Source organism: Octodon degus, unplaced genomic scaffold (assembly GCF_000260255.1).
Source record: "Octodon degus isolate 3935 unplaced genomic scaffold, OctDeg1.0 scaffold00001, whole genome shotgun sequence".
Taxonomy (NCBI): Eukaryota; Metazoa; Chordata; class Mammalia; order Rodentia; family Octodontidae; genus Octodon; species Octodon degus.
Window position 1 is genome coordinate 1,878,696 of NW_004524577.1, and position 27,021 is coordinate 1,905,716.

Consider the following 27,021-nt stretch of genomic DNA (forward strand, 5'->3'; position numbering starts at 1 on the left):
TTCTCATCTCTAAACTCAAATAAGTGCTTTCAAACAGAACTATGTTATATATTTTATTTAAATCTTGAAATCCAGACACTATAATGTGTTGAAAAATATAATAAAAACATGAATTTCCAATTAATACATCCAAAACATGTAATTTATATTTTATTAACAGAACAGCCCATCATAAACATAATCAAAATATGTAGAAAGAATGACGTAGCTAAGAGAAGTAACTAATCCTACAGGCAGAGAAGCAGTATTATAAAAGCTTAAAAGAACTATGGACCCAGGAAACCACACATACAAAGGCTCACATATAACACAGTATGGATTTTCAAACAGTACAGTGACACCATGGAGTGGAAAGCTTAAGGTAGGAGGGAAAGAAAGAGCAAAGTCTGATGAAAGAGAAGTCATCCAAGTTCATACTGAAAAAGTTCCCGTACTGTGGGGAGAAAAGAACCCATCTCCACTGGTGGCAAGAGAGCAACTGGTGCAGCCTCAGCAGAAATCAGTGTGGAGATTCTCAAAAAACTAGGATTTGGGCCAGCCAGATAGCTCAGCAGACTAAAGCGCCTGTGTAGGCAGAGTGCAGTGGCCAGGGCTCAACCCCCTGGAGTGCCGTGCCAGCCCTGCCCCCAGGATGCACTGAGACAACGACTGAAACTGGGCGTGGTGGCGCCTGCCCATAATCCCAGCACCTGGGAGGCTGCAAACAGAGAATCACTACAAGTCTGATCTATGTAGTGAGACCCTGGAGACCCTACACTAAATACGTTTAAAACAAAAATCCCTAGGGCTAGAGGTTCTATTCAATCCAGCTGTTCCCCTCCTGGGTATCCTCCCAAAATAGAAGCATTAGACCACAATGATATGTGCCCACATATGTTTATAGCAGACAGTCTGTAACAGCCAAAGCTTGGAAACAGCCCGAATAAAGAAAATGTGGGGTCTTTTTATACAATGGAACTCAGTTTGCCATAAAGATAAGCTTGAGATATTTCTAGATGAATGGATATACCTGGAGAACATACTCTTAAGTGAAATAAATCACACACACACACATGTGTAAATACCCTGCTGTTTCTCTGGTGCAAGAATCTGAAAGTGTATATAGGGACCAAAATGTGTAACACGTGCTGTGAAATAGGAAGAGAACATTCAAATGGAGAGGAAAAACTAAAATAAATGAGAAAATAAAAACAGAAACAAAGCTTTTGTACAGAAGGAGGGGAAAGGGGTCTAAAGGGAGAGGAAGGGAATGGGGAAAAGGAATCAACTCACATCATGTACGGGTACAAATTCCCTCTGATGACCGTGAACATTATGTATGCCTAGAATGTATTAATAAAAATCATCTTTGAAAAAAACGTCCTATACTGTGGAACATGAGCTTTACCTTTTAAGCCACAAGTTACCATTTCAGGGCTTCAGGGCGATAAAGTCATGCATAGAAAGCGACTCTGGAAACAATCATGATAAATCCAGAAGTGTGATCTATCTGTAAAATGCTTCCCTGAGAACGCCATGGCTTTTCTGATTGTAAAAAAGGTCATAAAACACTCCATACTTAAATATGAATAAAGACTAAGGATTTCACTTTTAAATGAACTTCAAACACCTATCACTTACACATGAGTCACACAGTGCCTCACTTGGAAGCACACGCACCATACACAGACTTCCACAAGGTGACTCTTCTTACCTTTCTACCGCTGGGTGGCACAAGGGCTGCTCCTCCTGCGGCAGCAAGTACGTTATTCCCACGACACTGACCACACGCAGGCTGAATGGACACACCTGCATCGAATGTGCAACGGAAACTGGACTGAATTGCTCTTCAAATGCACGTTTTACAGTGTCATTACAGCAAACTGTTCTGCAAAATGCTTCTCTATACTACTGTTAGGTTGCTAAACCATGCTAAAATATTTTAAACATGATTTACACAAATGCAATTTATGTAAAGTGTTATAGAAGACAAGCAATACACTGTTTGCACTGCACATTAACTTAAACAGTTTTACACAAGTACCTAATATAGTAATGATAAAGGCTCTACTATAACTTCAAGCTGAGCACGTAAGGAAAATCCTGCAGCAACCAACTTGCTCCTTTTATAAAAGGAGGTATAAGTGTTCAGTCTTGAAAATCTGAACAAAACAAATTAAAATTAAAATTTCAAAATAAAATTTCACTGTAACAACAGTTTCCTCACAGAGTACACATGTATGCTCTGCTGGGACAGCAAAATATTTACATACCTGAATGCAAACAGTAGGCCTCAAGAAATACTTCATCTTTTCCAAGATTTCCTTCTGTAAAAAGTCCCAGGCTACTGTCTTCTCCAAGTGCAAGACAAAAGGCAATCCAAACCTACCGTACAGAAACACTGCCATCACCTTAACGGTACAGCAACCCCTTAGGGAATCTCAATATAATTGGTTTGAGGACAGAATTCAGACAGGAAATTCAATGGTAACCACACAAAGAAACAATGAAAAGGTCAAATGTGTAACTTAGATTTCTAACTAAAACTGAGTGGCTCATATACTAAAATGGAGTACAATGCCAGGCTGTAAGGTAGCCAGGGAAGAGGATTAAGCAGTCAGAGAGGAAAGTATGCAGGAGCCCGGATGGTGTGTCAGGCTACCAAGAGTGACGTGACACAGGACATTAGGGCTGGAAGGGCTGCTGGGCAAGTGGTCAGAACCTGGGAGGCAGAGGATGAGGGAGGCAACACCCAGCCAGTGACGCTGCCGTCAGCGCCAACCTCGCCAGGTGTCTACGGGCTAATGGACCAGAGGCAGCACCAGGGTTCTCGGGCCTAGCTGCACACCGAAAGCACCAAAGACACATCAAAAGAGTGGGGCCCAGCTCCAGTCCTAGGGATTCTAATGGAATCACCTGCAATGTGACTCAGGGACTCTTTGTTTCCAAGAGCCCCAGCTGGTTCTAAAATGCAGCTGAAGTTGAGGACTACTGGTCTCCCCGCAACTTTCATACACGTCCTCGTCCAATGTGGCGAACTCATGGCAGGTGCCCCACAGCAGGCTGTTGGTGTCAGTGCTTGCCATCATGGCCCTAGTCACGCAGACCTACATGCTGAGCTCCCAGTGTGTCCTGCCCTCACGCACCCAGGTCTTGGTTCAGGCCCCAGGCCTGGAACACCCCTCCCACCCGCTCTCAGGCTATCTCCTCCTCTTCCACAGGAAGCTTCAAGAAGGAGGTCTTTCTCCAGGAAGCACGCTGTTAGTCTTTTTCCTGTATGGACCACAGCACTAACTGTGGGGTCCTCGACTGCCTGTCCACACTGCTGTCTCCACCAACGACTGCATTATCTGAGGGCACTAACTGCGATGTACTGATCCTAGCAGCCAGAATGGCCAATGCCCAGAAACTAGTTGACGTCAAATGAATGAATGAATGATGACAATTTATCTAACAGTGAACTCTGACCAGGACCAGGCTGAAGCAAAAGAACCCATTCCCAGTAGGTACCTCGTGTCTGCTCACAGGAGGGCGCAGCAGCGAGCCTGGCCACCTGAAAACTACCAACGTGACGTGAGCCCCGTGTAACCCCACTAGGCCTTTCGCTCGACACCTCCATCGCTCTTTTCATTAGCACATGCTTGCAGTGCACATGGGTCACGCTCACCACAGCACCCGGCACACGTCAGCAATGCACCCCATTCTCTGTATCGTCCCTCACCCTCCTCCATCTCTAGATCCCTCCCACCAGCAAAAGCTGGCTCCGCTTCCTATTCACTACCTTCTATTTCACTATTTACAAAAAACACGAGAAGCCAGGCAATTATGAAGGTTGTGAAGACACTGTCCCCTCCGTAAGAGGCCCAGAGGGGCCACAGCTTCGGCATATGCCAGCTGAGCTGCCCTCCCTCGGTGCCTTCACGTGCCTCACTCCTAGCCTCGACGGCAGGACCCTCTCCAGGGCGTCGCACAGCTCTCCTGCTTCCCACCGTGGCCTGCAGCAGCTCCCCAGGCCGCCTCCAGAGTTGCCTTTCCAACCAGACCTGCTGGCTTCCTCCCCGCAGCCCCACACGCGCCTTCCTTCTGTCTTGCGCTGTCTTCAGCATGGTGCCGCTTGTCTCAGTGAAATGTACTCACTGACTTAGGTGTGTGCACAACTGGAATGTGGCTCTGGGAGGACACATGCCCTGTCTGTCAGTGCTGTGTTCTCCAGGGTTAGAACAGTGCCTGACACACTGACAAGACTAAGCCAATGCATCAACACGCTTTCTACTATGTTACTAACCACCCACGGAACCCAATTCAAAGCAAAACTTCTAAAGATTCACTGAAGACTGCCCTTAGTCCTTTCTCCCTGGAACACTTCCTGTTACTCCTGGGCAACAAGACTCCTGAGATAAAATTACTTTTAAGAGACATTGCAAATCTTCCCCAATTTCTTAGAGAAGGCAGCAGACAGATGTGAGAAATATTTCTGACTCTCAAATTTCTTTCTTTTTTTTTTTTTTCAATACTGGACATCGAACTCAAGACCTTGCGCTTGCTAGGCAGGTGCTCCGGCTGCTAAGCTATCTCCCCAGTCCATGACTCCCAAATTTCTAGCTGACAAAGCTAAACAAACAGTAATTCCATCTGTCAAGGCACAAAACATCAGAGGGCCAGTTTTACAGGGAAAGAAGAGGAGTTCAATTTGGGACATAAGAATGAGGCACACTGAGGGGCACATACCAATCAGGGACATAAGAAAAAAATTTTTTAAATCTATTAAGAAAGTAGCTGGATATAGGTCTAGCAAGAGCTTGAGCTGAAATGCGTAAGGAAAGGGCCTTCAGAAAGCAGATGAGCTTGAAAAGCCCTTCTAACTCAGATTCTACTACCCTAATTTCTTTTTCTTTCTTTCTTTCTTTCTTTCTTTCTTTCTTTCTTTCTTTCTTTTTTTTTTTTTTTTTGTACCAGCATTTAAACTCAGGACCTTGTGCATGCCAGGCAGGCGCTTCTGCCACTGAGCTATATCCCCGGCCCTATTTCCCTAACTTTAGACTATTCCCCTCCAAACCCACCAAATCAGGTACAGATATTTAGAAGGGATAAAGTGAATAAATTATATATATGATTTTTCACCCTCATTCTTTAGAACATCTAAAGGCATTTGATCCCCTAAAGTCTCAGCATCTACTGGAAAACAAGTTGGCTTTCTTCACCTCTTCCCTTGCTGCCCAGTGCAGACTCTGTTACACACCAACAGAACAATCTTGTCACTCCCTGCTCTGGTGCTGGGCTGATCCGTTTTCCCTTGCTTTACTGTTGTTTGTGTAGCAGAAGACAGTCTGTGATGATCCAAGCCAAATTTCAAGTGGTTTAGATTGTTGTTTAAGTGAATTCCTGAAACAGAACAAAACACCATGCTTTATCTCTTCAAAATTCTTTTCATTCATTAAAAATAAATTTACTCAAAAGGAAAAATAAGAAATCATCTTTATATAATTTAAACTGTAACTCAAAACAACAAACACTACTGTAAGATTATTTAGGCATAAAAATAATTTTTATCATTCACTATTTCCTTTACATTAGCCTTTTTTAAAAACTGAAAATCAATTCTCCACTTTGGTGAATGCAGATAGTTTTAGAATGATAAAATGCCAGATAGTTTTAGATGGCCCAATAATGAGATAATCTAAAATGAGATCCAATACCTAGCAATGAAATACATTTTTTAAAAATGAAAACAAGAACCGTTGGAGTGGTCTACAATGTTCCAATCATAATTTCTTTTCTTTTCTTTTTTTTTTTTTTTTTTTGCAGAACCGGAAACTGAACTCAAGCCTTGTGCTTGCCAGGCAAGCGCTTATTCTACTGGGCTATCTCCCCAGCCCCCCAGTCACAATTTCTTGTCCCTAATTACTGTTTTCAGAAAAAGATAAAGCTGCACTTCCTAGACCAGACACAGTACGAGAATGCCAGCTTCAGCAAAGCCAGTGCAGCTGGACGGACCCACATCAAAGTGACAAGCTACATGTGGCAGGCGTGGTGGTCTGCACAGTGCCCCAAGCAAAGCTCCCCGTCAGGAAGAGCTGCCCGCCAGTCAGCACCCGCACGAGGCTCTGCACCACAACAATACCTGATCAAATACATGTTCATTTCTTTAGTGCTTTGGAAGTACACAATCTAAGGAGGTGACAGCTCAACTGGAGAAGAGAAGAAAAAAGGCGCTACCACTGCCATCAGAAGTAATACCACCACCACAAGGAAAGTAAGAAAAAATGGCTCATATAAAGGCACTCAGGGCCAGGCATGGTGGTGCACGCTTGCAACCCCAGCACTCAGGAGGCTGATGCAGGAAGATCACTGTGAGTTGAAGGCCAATCGGGGCTACAAAGCAAGTTCAAGGCCAGTCTGCACTACACAGTGAGACCCTGCTTCAAAAATAAACATACAAAAAAGTATTCATAACACAATTCTGGCAATAACCGAAAAATCCAGCAACACAATACTTGCTATTAAGATATATCACCATTATAGCACTTTGAAATTAAAAGTATAAAAACCAAGATAAATTCCAGAAAGTTTGTTTTTTAAAAACACAGAAATACTGAAATAAAAAAACTAAAAATCAAGCTACTACAGAGAAGAAAACTTTTAAGCTTAAATACTATAAAGAAATCACAAAAGGAAAAAGAATAGATTTTACTACATAACCATTCTAAAGTTTGGTATGAGAAGATGAAGAAAAAGATAAAACTGAATTCGAAATAGTGGCCTCCTTCCCCAGGTTCCTGGCAGAGGCATGAGTGGAAAGACCTGTTCTTCCAGAAGTGATTAGGGTGCCCAAAACAGGGTGTGACTTGATTGCACAGAAATCAGACTCGGGGCTCAGATTATGGGCTATCTACTGCCAGCTGTATGACCTGGGCCTCGTGACTGGACCTAAGCTGCAGCCCCCTCATTTGCAGAGTGTGAAGGTAGTAACCTCTCCCGTGCTAATGAAATGCTCCCAGGGTCTTCCGATCAGAGGCTCACAACACTAGATGAGTGGCGTATCTTTCCAATAAAGTCTTTCCCTGGCTAGCATGATAACCTCTGGACCGCCTAAATTCATCTATAAATAGAAACTCAGTGGTAACCCTAAACAACCTCAGTGAGAATGGGAACACTGAGGAATTTTCAGCTGAGTAATCATTAGCTGCACTCCTGCTGTGTGTTAAGAAAGATAAAGCAAAACTGACCACAACTGCAAAGAATTCCAGTGTGGTGGGAAAGACAAATGAGAAAAAAGATCACTTCCAGAGGCCTATGAGAATGTGAGGTCAGCAGAAGCTACGACTGGACAATGGAGGCGCAGAAGTTAGCAGCCCGGGAGACTGAGGTGGGGTGTGAAGAAAGAAAATGTGGACAAGGCGATGACTGGATGTGGTCAGGCAGACGGGTGAACGTGGGCGGAGACACACACACACACACACAGGCACACTGTACTACAATGAAGTTAGAAAATAAGGGTTTTATTAGAAAATAATTTAAATAAACAAAAGCATATGAATAAAAATGCAGTGACTGTAAGATTAAAATAAAAACTACTGGGCTGGGGGATAGCTCAGTGGTCTAAGCACCTGCTTGGCAAGCGCAAGGACCTCGGTTCAACCCCCAGTACCACATGCCATGCTGCCCCAAAGCCCCAGGCACACTGTTGGCCCCAAAACTGGGCATGGTGGCCCAAGCCTGGAATGCCAGCGCTGGGAAGGCTGAGACAGGAGGATCACTACAAGTCTGAGCTGCACAGCAAGACCCTGTACCAAATGAAGAAAGAAGTAAAGAAATAAAAGTTTTAAAAAAAAAAATTAAATAAAAACTACTGGGCCAAAGGAAAATCAAAACCAGATCAAATCAGACTATCTAGAAAACAATAATGTAAATTATTGTGAACCAGACAAAACTGAATCTAAACTGGCAGTGGAGAAAGCTGACCAATTTAATACACAAAACCACAAAAAAGAATCAGAAAATAAGAGTTCCAGAGGCCCCTAAAAATAGAGGCTACAAAGAAAGAACAGAAAAGACTTCCGACACGAGCACCAGGCCACTCAGTGAGGAAGAGGAGTTGCTCAAGCAATGGTGCTGTGACCACTGAACGCACACATGCACAGCAGCAGCCCGGGTCCCTACCGAGCCCGCGGGCAAGGATTAACTCAAAAGGTGGTAACAACCTGAACGCAAGAGCGAGAACTGCAAAACTCTCAGGAGAAGGCACACAGCAAGTGTCACAACCTTGCGTCTGGCCGCTGACCCTTATGTCGGGAGCACGGTCGCAAGCAACGAAGAGGAGCGGGCCCACTAGACTTCATTAGACTAAGGCCTCCGTGCAAAAGGGTTGTGGGCAAAGACAGGTCGCAGAATGGATGAAACATCTGCAGATCATTTTCTGGGACCGATACTGCATACGAAGGCTTACAAAGAGTTCCTACAACGCTACAAAAGGCAATGAAATTTAAGGTAGGAAAAGAAGTTTAATACAAAGTCCTCCAAATAGGGCATGTAAGTGGCCAGCAAGACCATGACAAGATATGCAACATCATTTACCATGAAAAACGACTCCACTGACCTGAAGATGGGTTTTGGGTATCTGACCATCTTGCCTTGTAAGCTTCTCAGATGATGCTGGTATGCAATGCAGGCTAAGAACAGGGGTCTCAAAGCCATGACTAAGTACCAGCCAAGCGAAAAGTTAACAGTATGGAGACAAAGGAATCTCAAATCCAATCAGTGATTTTCTAGGGTCTGCATTCTGTGAAGAGATCTCGCCCCTCTCCAATCAGAAATCTGTTTTCTCTGTCTCATGTCTGAGCAAATCAGACAGAAACTTCCCAATACCACACGCCCAGTAACAGCTACTGTGGGTTAACGCTTAGTCCTCGCTGCTTCTCCTATCTTACTGCCCTGGGCAGAACAGCCCAACTATCCAAATAGGAAAACACAGTAGGGAACTTTCTAAAAAATCCTTGATCTTAAAAGCCATTGTCTCTCATAATATATATCCTTCAAATACAATATTGGTCCATAGATTATTTTTTTCATATGAAAGGGTATTATATCTGTTAGACATGACCTCTTCCTTATAGGCAGCAACTATCTCATTTACCTTTATATTTTCAGCACCTTACTCAGTCTAAATATCTTTTTATGATAGAATTTTCTTAGAACTTTTTCTTAGAATTTCTAGGAAAAATTTTAGATTGCCTATTAGTGGCAGCTTTTTCCCTTTAAAAAATGTCTGTGGGACTCCAGCCAGCAGAGTGAGTGGGGTCACCCGGGACCCGCCAGATCCTCACTCTAGCCTTCACCCAGACCCGGTTTGTGAGTGGGACCGCCTAGGGCATTACGGATCCTCACTCCAGGCAGCGCCCGGGCCCGGTGTGTGAGTGGGACCGCCTGTTGGTCCAAAGGATCCTCATTCCAGCCAGCGCCCAGGCCTGGCGTGTGCAGAACTTCCTCCATCAGACAGGCCTGGTGTGGAACCCTGTGGCAGAATTCCTTGCAGAGAGGCTAAAAGTAAGACCCACCCAGGTAATCCAGGAGCTGAACATCTTGCCAGAGGGGCACAGCAGGTTCACGTCCAAGGGCTGCAGCAGGAAGACAGGGAGCACAGTAGCCAGACCCAAGCTACAGCCACCTGGACAAGTTTGAACTTGGTAGATCCAGACTGGTGCTAAGGTCATAACTCTACCAAAGCTCTACACCAAAGGTCAGAAGACAGTGCTATATAAAATGACAAAGAGAAGGAGCAAAATGCATTGTCTGGCCCCAAGCCCACCCACGACAAATGCAGGAGACAACAGCATAGAAGAAATTGGATTTTTGAAACTCTCTCATTGCTATTTGTTTCTCAATAAAATTAATAATTAAAAAAAAAAGGAATTGGAAATCGCACACCTGAAATCTCTGAAATAATAGCGTCTGAAGTAAAGAAACAACTGCAGAAAGGTATAGAGGAAATCAGATCAGAAATAATTTCTGAAGTAAAAAAAGAAATGATAGCTATAATGAAAGAAGTACTAAGTGCTCCTAAAGAAGACACTGATTAAAAAAAAATAGAGAATATAAAAATGATGGAATCCTTGCATGAGCAATACAGGAAAGAAATAGATCACATGAAGCAGATTCAAAGTGATATACAGGAAATTAAAACCTCAATCACAAGCTGGCAAAACCGTCTGAATGAAAGTGAAAATAGACTTTCAGACCTTGAAGACACCATTGCAGCTAGTGAAAAGGTAAGAAAAGATCTCTTAAAAACAACTAGGATTCAGGAAAAAATAATTCGACATCTGCAAGATGATGCAAAGATGAGCAATGTAAGATGGATAGGCATCAATGAGAAAGGAGTCAATACAAATGATATAAAAAGAATATGGGCAGAAGTAATAGCAGAAAATATAACATCAACCCAATTAAAACCATCCCCAGACATATAATAATCAAGATCCCAGAAATTCAGCACAGGAACAGTACACCAAAAGCCACCAGAAAAAAGAAACATCACATTTAAAGGAAAACCCATCAGGATAATGGCAGATTTCTCATCACGAACCATCAAGTCAAGAAGAACATGGAACAAAGCACTACAAGTCTTGCAAGAAAACAAATTCCAATCCAGCCTGATATAGCTGAAAAACTGTCTTTCAAGTTTGACAGAGAAGTGAAATACTTTCATGACAAAGAACTAAAGAATTTCATGACAACAAAGCCAACCCTAACAGACTAGTAAAAGATATTCTACAGAGGGATCAAAATGACCACAACTCCATGAATGAGAACAGAAAGAACACACCAAATAGGACGAACAATTAAACACAGGAGAATAAGAGGTATACAACAGCAGTCTTTCAATTATTCTTTTGTATACAGCAACAAAATATTTCCATCAGCATATTGTACAAATGGCCTTCCCTGCACCTTATGGGTCAAGATTCTAACCAGGCCTACAGGGTAGATATCAAGGAAATAGCAGTGGCTCAGTCCCACGGGTGACACCTGGCCACCAGTAAGCATCATGGACACTGTCCACGTCGACCACATACTAGAACTTTGTGCAATATCTTATCCCCAAACTGTTAGAAGTGCTGGTCATATATTTACCATTCCAGTATTTCTGTTATGTTTTATTCTTAGTAATTCTTTACTATCATGAACTTTTTCTTAGTTGACACTTTTGTATATACTAACCTAGTCACCTACTGTGTGAGTACACTGAATCAATCACAGATTCATACATATGATACACTACTCTGGCCTCTTAGTTGGACTCACAATTTAATTTTCATTTTTGAATATTATCTTGAAACATTTAATTTTGAATTAATAAATTTTTTAATATTGTTTTAATTTTAATTTTTGTTTTATGATTTATACTGTTTCTTTTACTTACAATCTACTTATAAGAAATGATATATTTTCTCCTAGTATTAGAAACTTTTTTTTTTTTTTTTTTTTTGGTGGAACCAGGGATTGAACTCAGGCCCTTGTGCTTACCAGGCAAGTACTTATTCTACTGAGTGAAATCTTAAAAAGTGTATTTACATTTTCCGTTGACTTTAAATTAGTTCTTCCTTGTCTTTTACACACACACACACACACACACACACGCACAAAATATGTATATAACCTGACATAAGATTAATACTGTTTTATGGAAATCTTCAATGACCTTTTAAAAGGGCTTGTCTAATATAATTATATTTTACATAGTCCTGCATAACTCCCATTTTGAGAGCTCTTTCTTCTTTATCCAGGACCACACAGCAACATCTCTTGCCTTCTGGATTATGGTCTTTGTTATTTTCTATATGCTACATCTGGAGCTATTAGAATATTTCAAGTTTGTGTAACTGGAAAATATTTTACTTTTAGTTTTCAAAGACATGTTTGCTAAGAATAAAATTCAATAAGGACAGATCTTGTTTTTTTCAGTCCTTTGAATAAATAAGTCTAGTTTCTTAAAAAGAAAAAAAAAAATCTACAACCAACCTAGAAAAACCAGTGCATTACTAAGGAAACAAACACAAAGACAAATACTCGAGACTAATAAAAGGTATTGAATACTGAGGTTAAATTTGAAATTTCTGAAATGTGTCTAGAAACAGAAAATAGGAGTCATAAATTCATGTGTAGGATGTCTGATAAGGGCATGTGAAAATTTAACATGTCTTCTACATATCATGAGCTTATATGTGCTTAGTAATGTTTTGATAGTTGCGAATCTTAATTTTTAATAAAATCTTGAAATATAAGTTATACTATAAAATGAAAATGTATGTATGTACCTGGTCAAACATAAAGAAAAAAAAGTTTGTGGGAGCTGGGGATACACAGCTCAGCGGCACAGCGCCTGCCTAGTGAGCACATGGTCTTGAGTTCGATTCCCAGAACAATAACAACAAAAAACCCACCTAGTTTGGGGATTTAATGCTTCCATTGGTTTTCTACCTTTAACTTATTTATTAATGCTTTTATTTCTCATGAACAGCTAAGGATGAGGAGCACCCATCCCTGTGGAAATGAGATGCAGAACAAAACAGGAACAGTATAAGGACAGTGATTTATTAAGTGTGATGGTGGTACAAAGACAGAGCAATTTTGCTCTGCATAAATTCAACTAAGGTATATTTAAAAAGTATTTAAAATAGTCTCCAAGAGTAAAATACAAGAACAGAAAAGAGATATTAAGACACACACACAACTAGAAACTAAAAATAGCTTAAAGAAAAAGTTGGTCGAGTAAGGCTTCTAGAAATACCACAAAGGTCATTACACAATGGGCAGTTGAGAGGTTATTCAATAAAGACAAATCAGATTTGGAGTTCATATACATCACTACTACTAACAGAAATGGAGTTTTTACTGAAAGCAAGAAAACAGCTATGAACCAAAGACAGTGAAAATCAGGACACTAGGTGTGCACTTTACCACAAGTAAAACAGATGTGCATCATCGCGTAACACCTAAACGGGTCGACGCTGCCCAACCCGCACACGCAGGTCGTGTTAGGGAACAGGGGCTCGCTTACCTCTTTGACTGAGAATTCCTTCAGGCCTAAATATTTCTGGCGTCTCAAAGGCAAAAATGCAGTCACTTTCATGGACTGTCTCTAGGTCATCTGTATCACAGAATGAACGATGGAATCCATCATAGTACATTTCTGTTAACACAATCTAAAAGACAGGAAAAACAAATAGTTAGGTAACTTAGGATTCAATAAGAATGATCTCCCAATTTTAATATGAACTTCTCTAAACTGTCAGAACTTGGCAGTGCACTTCCGTTTAATGAGAGAATCTTTCTGTTTTTTGATTCTGTTTTTGTTTATTTTCTTTTTTGAGACAGAGCATCACTATGTAGTACAGGCTAACCTTAAACTCATTTATGTAGCCCAGGCTGTGTTCAAACTCACAGGGACCCTCCTGACTCATCCCCGAGTGCTGAGGTTACAGGCGTGCGCCACCATGCCTGGCGCATGAGAATTTTAGAAGCACACTATCCTCTGTAACTGTCTATCAACACACTGATTCCGGAATCCTATGACAGTAAATGCAAAGTTCCTTAAGTTTTGGTGCAGAAGACAAGCAGGAGACTATACATTCTAAGCTCTTGTCTCACAAGGGAAGAAAGGTGGAAGACCCAGCAGAGGACCACAACTATCCCGCAGCTACCGGAGATTCTCCCTCATCATCAAATTTCCTTCCGAATAGGTTACAAATGTGAGCACATGGTCTTGAGTTCGATTCCCAGAACAATAACAACAAAAACCCACCTAGTTTGGGGATTTAATGCTTCCATTGGTTTTCTACCTTTAACTTATTTATTAATACTTTTATTTCTCATGAACAGCTAAGGATGAGGAGCACCCATCCTTGTGGAAATGAGATGCAGAACAAAACAGGAACAGTATAACAATAACCTGACATTTATATTGAAAAAAATGAAATATACTTAAACATCCAACAACAGAAACAAGTTAAATGTAGTGCAGCACTACTAGAATTACAAAGTTACCAAAAAGAATAAACTATATACTCTTGCACTAACAAAGAAAGAACTAAGTAACTAAAAAAACAAAGTTGTAAATAAATCTATTTTTATAAAATACTGCATACATACTAGAATAACTGAATACTATATAACATAGTACTAAAGTCGGTAAACCTTAACACTAAGATATTTAGCATCAAATTCTTTCACTTTTAAATTGTATTTCTGAAATGGTTATTTTACAATGAAATGAACACCAAAAGATGGGGAGAAAACCCAGCGACACTTAGGACCCCCGCGGCACACTCAGCAGCGCTTGGGGGGCCCCAGCCCGCCACCGACCCTGTGACCTCAGCAGGCCGCACAGTTGCCAAGGACCTTCCTCAGACAAGAGGCGAGGGCTGCGCTGGCCCAAGGGTGCTTCCTGCCAGCACCCACACTCTACAAGGTGCTCAGCTCTACGAGGTAAAGAGCTGGTGGCCACAGGGGACATGCTCCAGGCACATTTCCTTCTAATGAATTTAATGGCTGTGCCCTCTTTTCTGTTGGTGAACATGCAGATATAATTCACCAGTGAGTTGAAGTCAAAAGCAAATGTGAAGGGGCTGGTGAGATGGTTCAGTGGTCTAAAGCACCTACTTAGAACAAGCTAAGCCAAGCAAAGAACAGGGACCTCGGTTCAATCCCCCAGCACCACATGCCAGCCCGCCCGCCCCCTGGTGGGCTGAGCTGGCCACACACAAAATAAATAAATAAATAAGTAAATATAAAAAAAAAAAAAGCAAATGTGAAATTATTTCACAATTTAAGCCACGTGTGAAAAGAGCCAGGCAGCACTGAAGCCTTAAGATGAAACCAGCTGTGCTGGAACCCCAAGTCATCCTCCCTCTCTGTCTTCCCCTCACCCTGGAGGGAAAAAAAATATCAATGAATTCTTCAGAAGAAGGAGGAACAGGACCACATCATCAATGTGCTCGCTTTCGGCCCCTGCAAACTTGAGCGCGCTCTCCTCGGGGCCACGCGGCTCCTTGCACTTGTGCGCCGAGGCAATCCCCGACAAGCGCACACAGCCCAAGCGCCGGCGCATGCATTACTCACATGACCGCACGGGAGCTTCTAGAGTGCTCCCTTCTGTCACCAAGTCCTCTTTCTTTAATAAATCTTAAATAAAGAATCTTTCCTAATAAAGGCATAGTAATAGTGAATCAAATAGGCGCTGTACTTAGGCAGACGCAGGGACTGGGGCTCGATCCTTGCTGTGCCCCTGGGGCACGCTGAGACTGTGACTGACACTGGGCGTGGTGGTGCATACCTAGAATCCCAGCACTTAGGAGGCTGAAAAACAGGAGAATCACTGAGTCTCATCTGTGTAGTGAGGCCCTGCAGACCCTGTAAACAAAGCTACAAGATCTTGGTCAAGTCCTGCTTTTCCTTCATAGGAAAAAGGAAATTTTATACATAATATACATTTTTAACATTAATACATGTACATACATATACATGTATCTATATGTATTAATATAAAAATTAAATAAAGCACGATTAGTTTTTCGGTACATTTTATTCTTTTGGGTCTTGACTTTTTCCCCTCAATGTCGGTGCAACTGACCTGACTTTCTCTTTTTTTTCTTTTTCTTTTTTGCAGTACCAGGGATCAAACTCTGGGCCTTGTGCTTGCCAGGGAAGCACTTATTCCACTGAGCCATCTCCCCGGCCCTGACCTGACTTTCTATGTAGCCACATCTGACAAAGAACTATAAATCTTCCACAGAAACAGAAGCACTTTTGTGGCTCATACACACTCGGTCTTAGCAAGGCTATTATTACCTGGTCAGTGGGGATCTTTGTCTCCATAGACACTGCTTCCCGAAGTCTGGCGACAGTCCCCGACAGAGGCACAGCCACACCAATCCTCATGCAGTGAGAACACTTCCCCTGATACACTACAGTGACATACAGCGGCCTGTACAGAGCAAAGTCGGATCTGATCAGTCACTTACTTGAACAAAATACAAAAGAAGCAAAACCAGCCTGATCTGAAGTGAGCAGAAAAACCGGAGCTAACCCTCACCTCTACCTGGAAGCCAAATGGAAGAAGTTCAAAGGCTAAACTAAAATTATACAATATAATGAAGACATTTTTGGACAGAAACAAAAATGATCCTATGCTTTGTATTTTCTTTAAAATGGCATAACTCCTGGAAATTTTGAGAAACATTTCAAAATAAAACAACTAGTTAAAAATACAATGCAAGGTCTCCAGCAAGTCTGGAAGTCCCTCAACTATCCTTGCTTTTCCCCAGACTGCCCACGGGCGGCCAGCTCAACCAGACCGCAGCACAGGCGTCTTTGTTTTGTGCGCCTGCTCACCCTGCAAACTCATAGGACATTGCTTTTTTTTTTGTATTTTAGGGAAGGGTCTACAGGGTGTTTAGGGTCTCACTACTAGATCAGACTCCCAGTGATCCGCCTGTTTACAGCGTCCCAAGAGCTGGGATTCCAGGCATGCGTCACCACACCCAGTCTCCACTGCTGTCTCAGCATGCCCTGGGGGCAGGGCCGGCACAGCATGCCCAAGGATCAAATCCCTGGCCCCTGCGCCTGCTTTCAGGGGCTTTAATCTGCTGAGGCCCATCCACAGACATTTCTTTAAGGGTTTAACACAGCCTGCACTCAAGCTGTCATTAAAACAGTCGCCTGCCAAAATACATAAGACTTTATAAGAACATGCAAAGGAAAGCTAGCTACACTATCAGAACATACTTCTTACAGAATTTTACTACATTTGTTCTTACCTTGTGTGGGGCAGAGGAATAGGCAGAGAAATGCAGAGGAAAGGGTCGAACGTGTTGCTCTGTTTCTGACAGTGAGGACATGTCAAAGAAGATCTTTTAAAATAAAAATGTAAAACACAGTAAGATCACCTAGAACTATGCCAAGCAGACAAAAGAAAAGGGAATAACTGATCTGCTCATACCGGTACTGGGCTTGAAACAGTTCTTGGACAAATGTGCTGCACGCAGGAAAAGATGGGCCCTCAGGCATCGAATCAGTCTCTGATGGAGGCTTTTAAAAAAAAAGTAGAATTGACAATCAGCACAGTACTAATTCTTAAGTAACAGTGAGCCTAAGGAGTCACCATCCCCTTGACTGCACCCCAGACCCTGTGGTAATGGGCACTGCCAAGGGAGCCAGAAACCAGCAGGCGGCGCTGTGGGCCCAGGACTCAGCCGCACAGGCTGCAGAGGCTGTGTCCCACGCCCTCCCGTCAGGACCCAGCAGCTCTCTCTCTAGGGATGATCCCATCATGCTCCACCTCTCAGAGCCCTTCCCAATCTCTTCTGGGAAACAATCCTGACCACTTTAAAACCACCACTTCTGCCCACACTAAACTCTCCAGCACTGCCGGTCTGCTGATACGCACTTGGATGCCTAATTATGCTCTACTTCTTTTATTTGGGGGGTGGGGGGGCTGGCACAGCATGTGGTGCCAGGGATCAAAACGCAGTCCCCTGCGCCTGCCTAAGCCTGCCTCAGCAGGTGCTTTAGACTGCTGAGCTGTCTCGCTGGCCCTCTACTTCACACTTTACTAACCTTTTCGTGTCCCTCCAGCTAACTAGCTATGGAGTCAGCCATCGCATGCACCAAGTGCTGCACAGGACATCAGGACGTGAACGTGCGGAAGACACTATGCCTGACGTGAGGCTGTCCCAAATGGATGCAGAGGGTCAGCCATGCACTGGGTCACATGACAGAGCCACATTCCGGCACAAAACGTCCTGAATTAGATTATCAGTTCAACAAACGAGAAACATACTTTTTGTGTATGTAGGGCCAGGTGTACAGGGTCTCACTGTGTAGCTTGGACTCACAGTGACTCTCCTGTTTACAGCCTCCCAAGTGCTAGGATTACAGGTACGCATCACCACGGCCAGGCTAAATCGCAGGTCAGCAGCGCACCCAGGGGCAGGGCCAGCACAGCACATGGGGATGAAACTCCAGGCCCTGCATCTGCCTACGCAGGCACCTTAATCCGCTGAGCTGTTTGGCCAGCCACATTTTTTTTTTTTTTTTTTTTTTTTTTGTGGTACCGGGGATTGAACTCAGGACCTCGTGCTTGCCAGGAAAATGCTTATTCTACTGAGCTATCTCCCTGGCCCCAAGAAATATAAAATTTGAAGCAGAGAAGAATCACCAAAAGTTTTAAGTTGTATAGGAGAGTAACTCTTAATTTTTCCTTCATGTAAATTACTCATCACACTTCGGCCTATTACAAACCCGAGTGGGAATTATTATGCTGCGAAGGCTCAGCTCTCATGGTTCAATCCAGTGCTCACTGCACAGAGACGCACACCTCCCCTGCTGACTGCGCACTAGTTCTAGTGATGTGCAACGTGTGCGTCTTACTGCATACAGAACAGAAAGCGTGTCCCTCACTAGACCCTGAGTTCCGTGGGGACATCTCCCAGTCTAGCTCGACTGTACACTACTTAATTAAGTCAGCTCGCCCTGCATGTCTCCATCCGACACTCTGTCTACCCAGAGCTTGGCGAGTGTTGTTCTGTTACCTAAACGCACAAGGCCTCCGTGGAGGTCTGGAAGGACATCTCCATCTCCTCACGCGCTCGCCAAAGCTCACCCCTCGCTAACCCAGGGGATGCATATCTCACCTTCAGCGGTGGCTGGCCACTCTGCTTCACAGCGTGGTTGAGGTCTTCATGAACTCGGTCCAAAAGCCACAGCAGAAACTCCTGGGCATCATGCTGGGAATTTCCCCGATACTGCAGTGCGTTCTTTGACACAATACTCTGTGCAGGTGAACAAATCGGCACAAATAGTTGTGAGTTCCTAGCTTTGAAGATAAACTGTTCATCATTATCCCCAAAAAGAATGCAAGATCTCAAGGAAGAGAACTTCACTGAGGGCAAGCAATAAGAAAGCAGATACTCCATATAAAAACTTTGCCCCAGAAACATACTAAAAACCTTAAGCTGCACTTATCCAGCAATTGTACTTTCAGGAATACATTAAAAGGAAACTGAAACGGCATGCCAAGAGGACAACACCCATCAGGGTTTAGCCTAGCAGAACATTAGCAGTAACTAAAACATCTTACAACGGGAATCAGCTCAGTCACGGCACAACTATAGGACACAACCATTCCAAGTAATGCATCCACATGACATGGAAAAAGGGTTATTCAAAGTATGAAATGTAAGTGTACATATCCTTGTTTTAAAAAAAAAACTCAGTGTCATTCATATAACTACATAAAAGAAAAAGTTCTAAAGTACCTTATTTCAAGATATTAAGTTTTATTGCAGTGTCAGAGATGCTTTATTTTTCATACATTGTTTTCTAAGTTAGAATTTCTACAGTGAATACTTACATGAGTACTTTTTACATAAGAAATAGTTTAAAAGTTGTTTCAAACTTTATATTAAGATTTTAAATGTTAAACTTTTCAAGATTCACCACTCATTCCACAAAGATTTAGTAGCTGCCAAAGGTACTAACAGACTAGTGAAGGAGGGAGGCAAGAAAGAAACAGTTCAAAAGTAGAGCATGAGGGCAGATGGTGGCGGGAGTCCAGCTTCTCACAGTAAGAGGGCAATTTCTAGATAAGCAAGGAAAAAGGGGTAGAATGAATCAGACATCAGTACACACTCATATCTAGCTCAATATAATAAAGAGAGACAAATAATTACATTTACATACGCCTGAGCTTGTATGCAGATAAATTTTGTAACTGCTTACAGAAAGGCACAAAAGTGATGATACCCTCATAACACCTTACACATGCAGCACACAGTCTTTGGCTTCTAATACCTTTTTCCAGTTAAAAAAAAAAAAAAAAAGAAAGAAAATCTATAGCTCTTCGGTGAAATGGCTGATTCTAGGGCTGAGGCAGTGGGAGGAGATAGCCTGAAAGGGTGCCCAATGGCTAAAGGGAGAGTAACTGGAGCAGAAAAATACATAATACAATATTGGGTAACAACCCAAAGTGTAAAGCAAATTACTCTTCCTTAATATAATTAAGTGACTGAATGAATAAATAAAAGAGAAAAAGCCAGTCTTTACAGAGAAATTCTAGGGAACTGACGACGATACTCCCACGGCAGGTAGTTTACTGCCCCAAATGCGAGGGTTGGCCTCCAAAGACAAGAACGAAATGAAGAGCGGAAAGGACAAGAAATCTGACGAGACGAACGCTGCTCAGGCAGCTGACCAAGGTCGCCAGTGGTAGGTCAGCTCGCTGCCCTGATACAGTACGATGAGCAGAACATTTCACCTCTCTGGTCTTCCTCCCAACCTAAGGCCTCACTCCTAACCACAGAAAAGCATAAGAGAAAAAAAAAAAAAATTAAAATAACAACAAAAACCCTAACAGACGCTTCTCTAATTCCAAGATGGAAAGGACCACAGGAGAATAACCTATGAAATCCCAGTGGAGTGTCAACCTTAGCCAACAATGACATGCTGCTTTAGTTTATCAGCCACATCCATTATTCTATGGCGACACAGCGTGTTAGCAGGGAAACTAGGCACGGGCTTTATGGGAACTCTACGTTACCACTGCCAACTCTTCTGTAAATCTAAAACTACACCGAAATGAACATATATTTATAAACGTTTTATACAGACACAGCGGTCGTGCACACACGGTGTCATGGGAGTAGAAGGGGCTAGCTAACAAGAGCAGAGGGGGGTCAGGGTAGACATAGGGGCGCCCCTGAAGGCACAAGGCAGGAACATGTCCAAACACAGAAAGGTGTAAGAAAGCATGACGCCTCTGAGGAAGATCAACAAGTCAAACAGGCCTGAAATTTCAAGACTCCTAGACACTGACGTAGAGGAGAGGAAAAAGATAGGGGCCAACTCAGGAAGATTTTAAAGGGCACCCACAGATGGTGGGGGAAGGACAACAAAATAAAAGTGAACTGATTAAGATTCAAATCCTTGTTCTTCCACTTATTATTTATGAGGCCCAACCAACCCCAAAATGAAAGGGATCATGATTCATTACTGTTGTTACAGGAGAGGCATGGAAGGATTTTACATGTAAATGAGATGTAAGAAACACCCAAGTCTTAGCTTTGAGTATAATACCTGGAAGCAAAAGAAAGGAAGGAAACACCTGCAGAATGAAAGAGTAATTAGGAAACAAAACCATGAAGCAAGAAATGACAGCCTAAGCTAATGGTAAACACAGACTTCAGGGGCAGACTCAACACAGATTTAGGAAATCAAGCTGTAGAATCAACAGAATTTGTGGCCCAATGAAAGTAGAAAATGAGGAAGTAGACATAATGTTGCCTAGGTATCTTCTCTGGCTGAGGAACAGCTGTTGCCACCCTGCATTAAGACAAAACAAAAAGGACAACGGCTGAGTTCCCTTTCAAATCCACTGTATTCAACATTCTGTGAAAGCTCCAAGTGGAGGGTCTGGTAGGCAGCAGAAATACAGACCCACGGCTTGGTAAAAGTTGCTCGAAAGACAAAAAAGACTTGGGAGTCAACAGATGGACATAGTTGAAATCCTAAGTATGCCTGAGACACCCACATACAATCCTGAGAGAGACCAAGCTACAGGACAGAATCCAAAGATCACCTGTACTGAGGGGGCAGGGGGAAGACCTCAAAGGAAACCAAGCAAAAGCCACCAAGATGCAGCAACACAATCAGGAAAATGAAGTCCCAGGAGTTCCATGCAGACTGCTTCAAAGGAGGACAGCCAAGAGCGCCACAGACCAGAAGGGTAAAGCAGGCAAAAGAAAGAGAAGCTGTCTGCTGTGTTGCCAAGGAAGAGTATGCTAGCAGGGATGAAAAGGAATAGTTCAGCAATCATTAAGAGCTACCACGACTTGACAGTGCTTTAGAAGTGACCAACAGCTGATTTCTAAAACATCTTGAGATTCAGATTTGGGCAGGGGGAAAAATCAAAGGCTTATGAGAGAGAGTAGAGTGGTGACACTGAAGAAAAATCACTAATTAATAAAATGAACAAGGGAGAAGAAGGACCCTGGTAACAAAGTTTCATAACCCGATTCATGAACTTAATTTTCCACGATTCTGGTCACAGAATTTGTTCCATGATTCTGGTTCCACTCCACAATTCTTAAGTTCATGAACCAAGGCACCAAAGTGCCACATGGATGCGATCCCAGAAACAAGCTCACAAAGGAATAGGCATGTGAAAGGCTTCACTACACCACCCCAACACTTCCCTCTGAGGTCAAATGCCACCTTAATTACTAAATCAAGTGGCTTCTTTCTCAGTCTTCCTGTAGCATCATACATACTTAACATTTTTCTCCATTTTGAGATGGGTTGCCTGTGGCTTTATATTCCCTTCATTAGGAAGATCAAAACCAAAGCCACTGATACGTACAGTGGAAGAATATGAGCTACGGAAGAAAAGAGCTTTTGCTAATTTTTAGAAGACTAATAAAAAGCATCATTGGCACTAGCAATTAAACCTGTGGCTGACTCAGAATGGAAGAAAAACAAATGGCTGGTGACACTAGATTGATGGAGCTGAAAGGAAAAGCAGGAACAAGGTTTTCATTTCTGAATTAGGTAATGGGATCAGGAACAGCGGAAGACACTGGTGGACCTCTGAGTTTTGAACACACTGAGCTTGAGGACCATCCATGATCCCAAGTGGGGTTAATTTAGGTACTTAACAAAGATCTCTGTGGAAATTCAGATCAGAAAGGCTCGTATCACATCATCCTAGAGAGCGCCCAGGGGACATAGTGAGCCAGCCAGGACAAAATCCTGAAGACGCTGGGCAGGCCACAGAGGGGAAATGTCACGAAGGAAGCAGAGACAGCATCCAGGAGGGCGCAGCACCAGCTGAGCGTGGAGAAACCTCAGAGAAGACGGAAGGGACAGGGAAAATCATGATGGAAGACAAGCAGCGTGGGGCCTGGGACCTGTGCTCTGGAACAGAAGAGTAAGAGGTCGCTTGCCTGCAAAACCTCAGTGAAACAGGACAGTGGTCATAAAGGATTAAAAGAGAAGCAACAACAAGGAAACCAAACAACTGCTGGACTATCCTTCAGGTATGAGTGGAGTCTGACAAGAACGGAGGACAGATGCTATGACACTGGGAGAGCACAGACATGCTGAGAGGAAAGATCTGGAAACTGGGATTCAAAAGAAAAAGAGGAGTTTGTCTTAAATGGAAAGCAAGGAGCTGGATGCGGAGGAGTGCAACTGTAATCCCCGCACTTGGAGACTGAGGCAAGAGGATCACCATGAGTTCAAGGCCAACCTGGGTTACATGGTAAGTTCAAGGCCAGCCTAAACTGCACAGTGAAGGCCTGTCTCAAGGGGGTGGGGTGGGGGACGGACACCAGGAAGCAAGGGAAATCCTGGACTCAGATAAGCTAAACCACGGACAGGAGACAGGAACCTGTCCTCTTGAGTTTTTCTTGTGTATTCTGCTTTGTGGAGGAAGCAGAGACAACTGCCAAGAAGAGGCCCCAGGTACAGCCGGGATGATGATGAGCCTCCTGGCATGCAGCTGGACACATGAACTGCCAGAAGCATAACAAACTTCTGTGCTGAATCCTTATTTTCTTCAGATAGGGAATGGAAGTTACTAGCATAACATGCATCTGAAAAAAATTACCCTGAAATCAACTTCATTACTCATATGCATCAGAGCGGACTCTACGCACAGCACCGCTCCGGCTCCACGGAGGGCTGAGGTGCGGTTCTCGACCAGCACTGCGCTGAACCTACCTGCGCTGCCACGCTCACTTCAGTGCGTCCAGAACTGCCCACCACTGCTACGCATGAGGCACGGGGCGAAGGGTGCCCCACAGGACACTTGCTGGGCATGGCAAGACAGGCAGCAGCACTTCCAAACCCTCTCACTGGGACAAAAGGCACTCTGGGCCAACCCTAAATCACTACATCACAAACGAAGGGCTTAAGAAAATCTCAGAGCATAGACAGAAACACAAGAGCGCCCCTTCCTGGCTCTCGCCCCTTGCAGCAATCCCCTCTTCCCACTGTGACTGCTCCAGGCACTAGTTTACCTCTCTCAGACAAAAGAAAACATAGGATAATCTAACAGCCATTCCTACGTCACAGAAAAAAAAAAAAAAAAAAAGGAGCAGCAGCTGGCAAACCTGAGGTCAGGCCGGGCCCTGCAAGCAGCAACTGGCGCGAGGCAATTCGCACGCCTGGGGTCGCTAATTCAAGGAGTGAGCAGACAGACCCGGGCCTCCCGCCCAGAGACCTGGGAAGGTAATGTGACTTGTATTTTAAGTCCCATCTAATGCTCTTTTGGTTGCCCTTTATGAATTTTTTCATTATTAAGTCTTAGTGTGAGTCCTAAATCAATCACTATATTTTTTGGTTTTGGTACCAACTGACTGCACGCCAGGCGGGCGCCACGTTGCTAAGCTACATCCCCTGCCCTGTTGTTACATTTCTTTAAAGTTGATTACCATTGTGATCCATAAACAGTAGCACTGTCATCATTCAAGGAGTCAAGCACTGAAATTACTCAAATACGCTGCTTCTATAAAAACTACAGTGTGGACTCTCTGACAATGAACCTTCCATGGTTGTGTCTGTTTTACAGTTGGTATAGTGTTTCTGGCTGGGAGACTATCAAATGGAGTCTGTTGGCTCCTCTCCTAATTTAAGTAAATTTGACGGGAGCTCTAATTGGTCCCTTTTGTTGATGCTCTTTAGCATATATTTATCAGTAAAAGTCCAAAACCTTGCACGGTTATTAAGTTTTATAAAATTTCTCTTTATCCTTCAAACAGGAAACAGCTTATTTTTTCCCTTTAAAGAAAAAAAACTAAGGTGGAAACAGGGCTCAGGAAAGAAAAAGAATAAAGCCCAGAGCTGGAGCTGCACAAGGAGCCATGCCGATGTCTTCCCAGAGCCCGGCCGGAGGCGAGAGCTTTCTGAGCTCCCAGAACGAGACCGCCATGTGGTAGCCCACAGCTGACCCCAGGAAGACAGCAACGTGATGGCCATGGATGGCTTACTCCCACAGGGAATGCAAATAAATTTCATATTTAGACTTGCGTCCCATCCCTAAGATAGCTCATTATATACCTTCCAAAATCCAAAAACTCAGAAATGTAGAATACTTCTGGTCCCAAACATTTCAGACTAGGTAAATTGAACCTGCATTTAAATTTTTTTTTTAAAATCTGTATTTATTCATTCATTTTTATTATTTGGTATGGGGTCTCAATACGCAGCTCCGACTCCCAGTGATCCTCCTGTACCAGCCTCCCCAGCGCTGGGATTACAGGCGTATACCACCACACCTGGTTTTGGTGGCCGGCACAGGTTCTAGGGATGGCATGGCGTGTAGTACTGGGGATTGAACCCAGGTCCTTGCGCTTGCCAGGCAAGCACTTAGACCACCAACCTATCTCCCCAGTCCCTGCACTTACAATGTCAGAGAAAGAAACAAATAAAATGTGAACTAGGTTTGTAGATGGCATCTAAAAGTGAAATCGGGCTTCTGGGCTGCTACTAGAAGAATGATAAACACTGACTTGAGAAAACTTTCACCTTTTGAAGTTTGTAAATTCAAACCTACTAAGTTCATGATGAATAATTAAAATTAAAGGGATGAAATGTGTGTAAATGGATAAATACTATAAAAATAGGGTTTTACCCATGAAAAAATAGCAAGAGTAAGGTACCCAAGCAGCAGCGGGCCATTACCAAGGTGTAGAATGCCACCATGGCCAAACGGCTCCGACCCATCCTTCCTCCTTGCCTGCACCATTGCTGGGTGCTGCACAGCACGCATTTGGCCAAGAGATTCTGTAGCAACCCACCAGGACAAGGTGCCCTAAAGGAACTCAAGGCCTCAACTCTTGCGCCCACTTTCCCTGGGCTGGAACGCCCTCCATGCCACCTCTAACACACACACCCTCCTTCCTCCCCTCCCTTCCCTGCGCTTCTCTCCACCCCCCCCCCTTCCTTGGAAGAATGAAGCCAGGACCTTGGCAAGGAGAAGACAGAGGCTTCCATCTAGAGTGGAAAGACCACGTCACAAGAAGAGGGAAGACAAGAAGAGTGCCACATATAACACTGTGTGTCTGGCCACAGGGAAAAGCATGCTGTTGCTGTTCCCGAGCTCCGCAGCCTCCCAGGCAGAAGGACGTGACACGGGGCAATCCAAGTGCAGGTGTCCCTCACTCCCAAGCCCTCAGGACCCAAACAGATGTGGAAGGCAAAGGATACTTCACCACTGTAAGATTCACTGAGCTGTAAACAAATGTGTACACACCACAAGTACGCGTGGGCAAGGACTCACTGCTGAAGTGAGTGCTAGTGCCTTACCTACAAGAAAAAGCTGTAAAGAGGAGACTTACTGGGATAATGATTTCTGTATTTCACGGAAGGATAACGCAGTCTGAGAAACATGAAACAGCTAAAGCTGGTCAACAGCCAGGATGAAAGACAAAGTGTGAAAAGCACCTACAGCAGAACACTAGACGAACAATGAGCACAGCTCTTCCAACAGATCATAAAGCTATACAGGCAGAAAACACAGCAGCAAGGAAACACGTCCAGCTATTTAAACAGCAGTTGAAGCAGTCTGTCAGAAATGTAATAGCAACAGAAATTCTGGGTACCTGGGTGCAAGTCCTCTTCCCTACTTTAAAGCTTTCACTTCGTGTATGCTTTCTCTGGGCCTATCTTCTCTATAAAGTAAAAATGATTTTTTAAAAAAGGATTACTGTGAAGCTTTGGTGAGATCAAAGGAGGATTTTATAAACTCTGAAGCTCTACACAGATGGTATTATGTAAGTTTTTAAAACCAAGAAAAGAGTGTTACGGTTCGTGTCTAGTTGTCCCCCCAAAACCTCCTGCAGTTATGGGGCAGACTTCCACAGCTTGTGACTAATTCATGATCCAGGGCTGGGATCACGGGTGTGAGTGCTGCTGGGATCAGGGGTGTGAGCGCTGCTGGGACCAGGGGTGTGAGCGCTGCTGGGACCAGGGGTGTGAGCGCTGCTGGGA

At 43.5% G+C, this 27,021-nt stretch overlaps 1 protein-coding gene across 1 annotated transcript in view; it reads right to left on the reverse strand.

The window, feature by feature from the left end:
* Usp31 (ubiquitin specific peptidase 31) overlaps nt 1–27,021 on the reverse strand; it is a 75,050-nt gene that overhangs the window by 20,151 nt on the left and 27,878 nt on the right. The window contains exons 2-9 of the mRNA XM_004622884.2: nt 18,669–18,806; nt 16,976–17,064; nt 16,794–16,886; nt 15,826–15,961; nt 13,037–13,181; nt 5,181–5,361; nt 2,253–2,364; nt 1,694–1,788 (exon numbers count right to left, since the gene is read on the reverse strand). Coding sequence (XP_004622941.1) covers nt 1,694–1,788; nt 2,253–2,364; nt 5,181–5,361; nt 13,037–13,181; nt 15,826–15,961; nt 16,794–16,886; nt 16,976–17,064; nt 18,669–18,806 — 989 coding nt within the window. The remainder of the gene's footprint in view (nt 1–1,693; nt 1,789–2,252; nt 2,365–5,180; nt 5,362–13,036; nt 13,182–15,825; nt 15,962–16,793; nt 16,887–16,975; nt 17,065–18,668; nt 18,807–27,021) is intronic.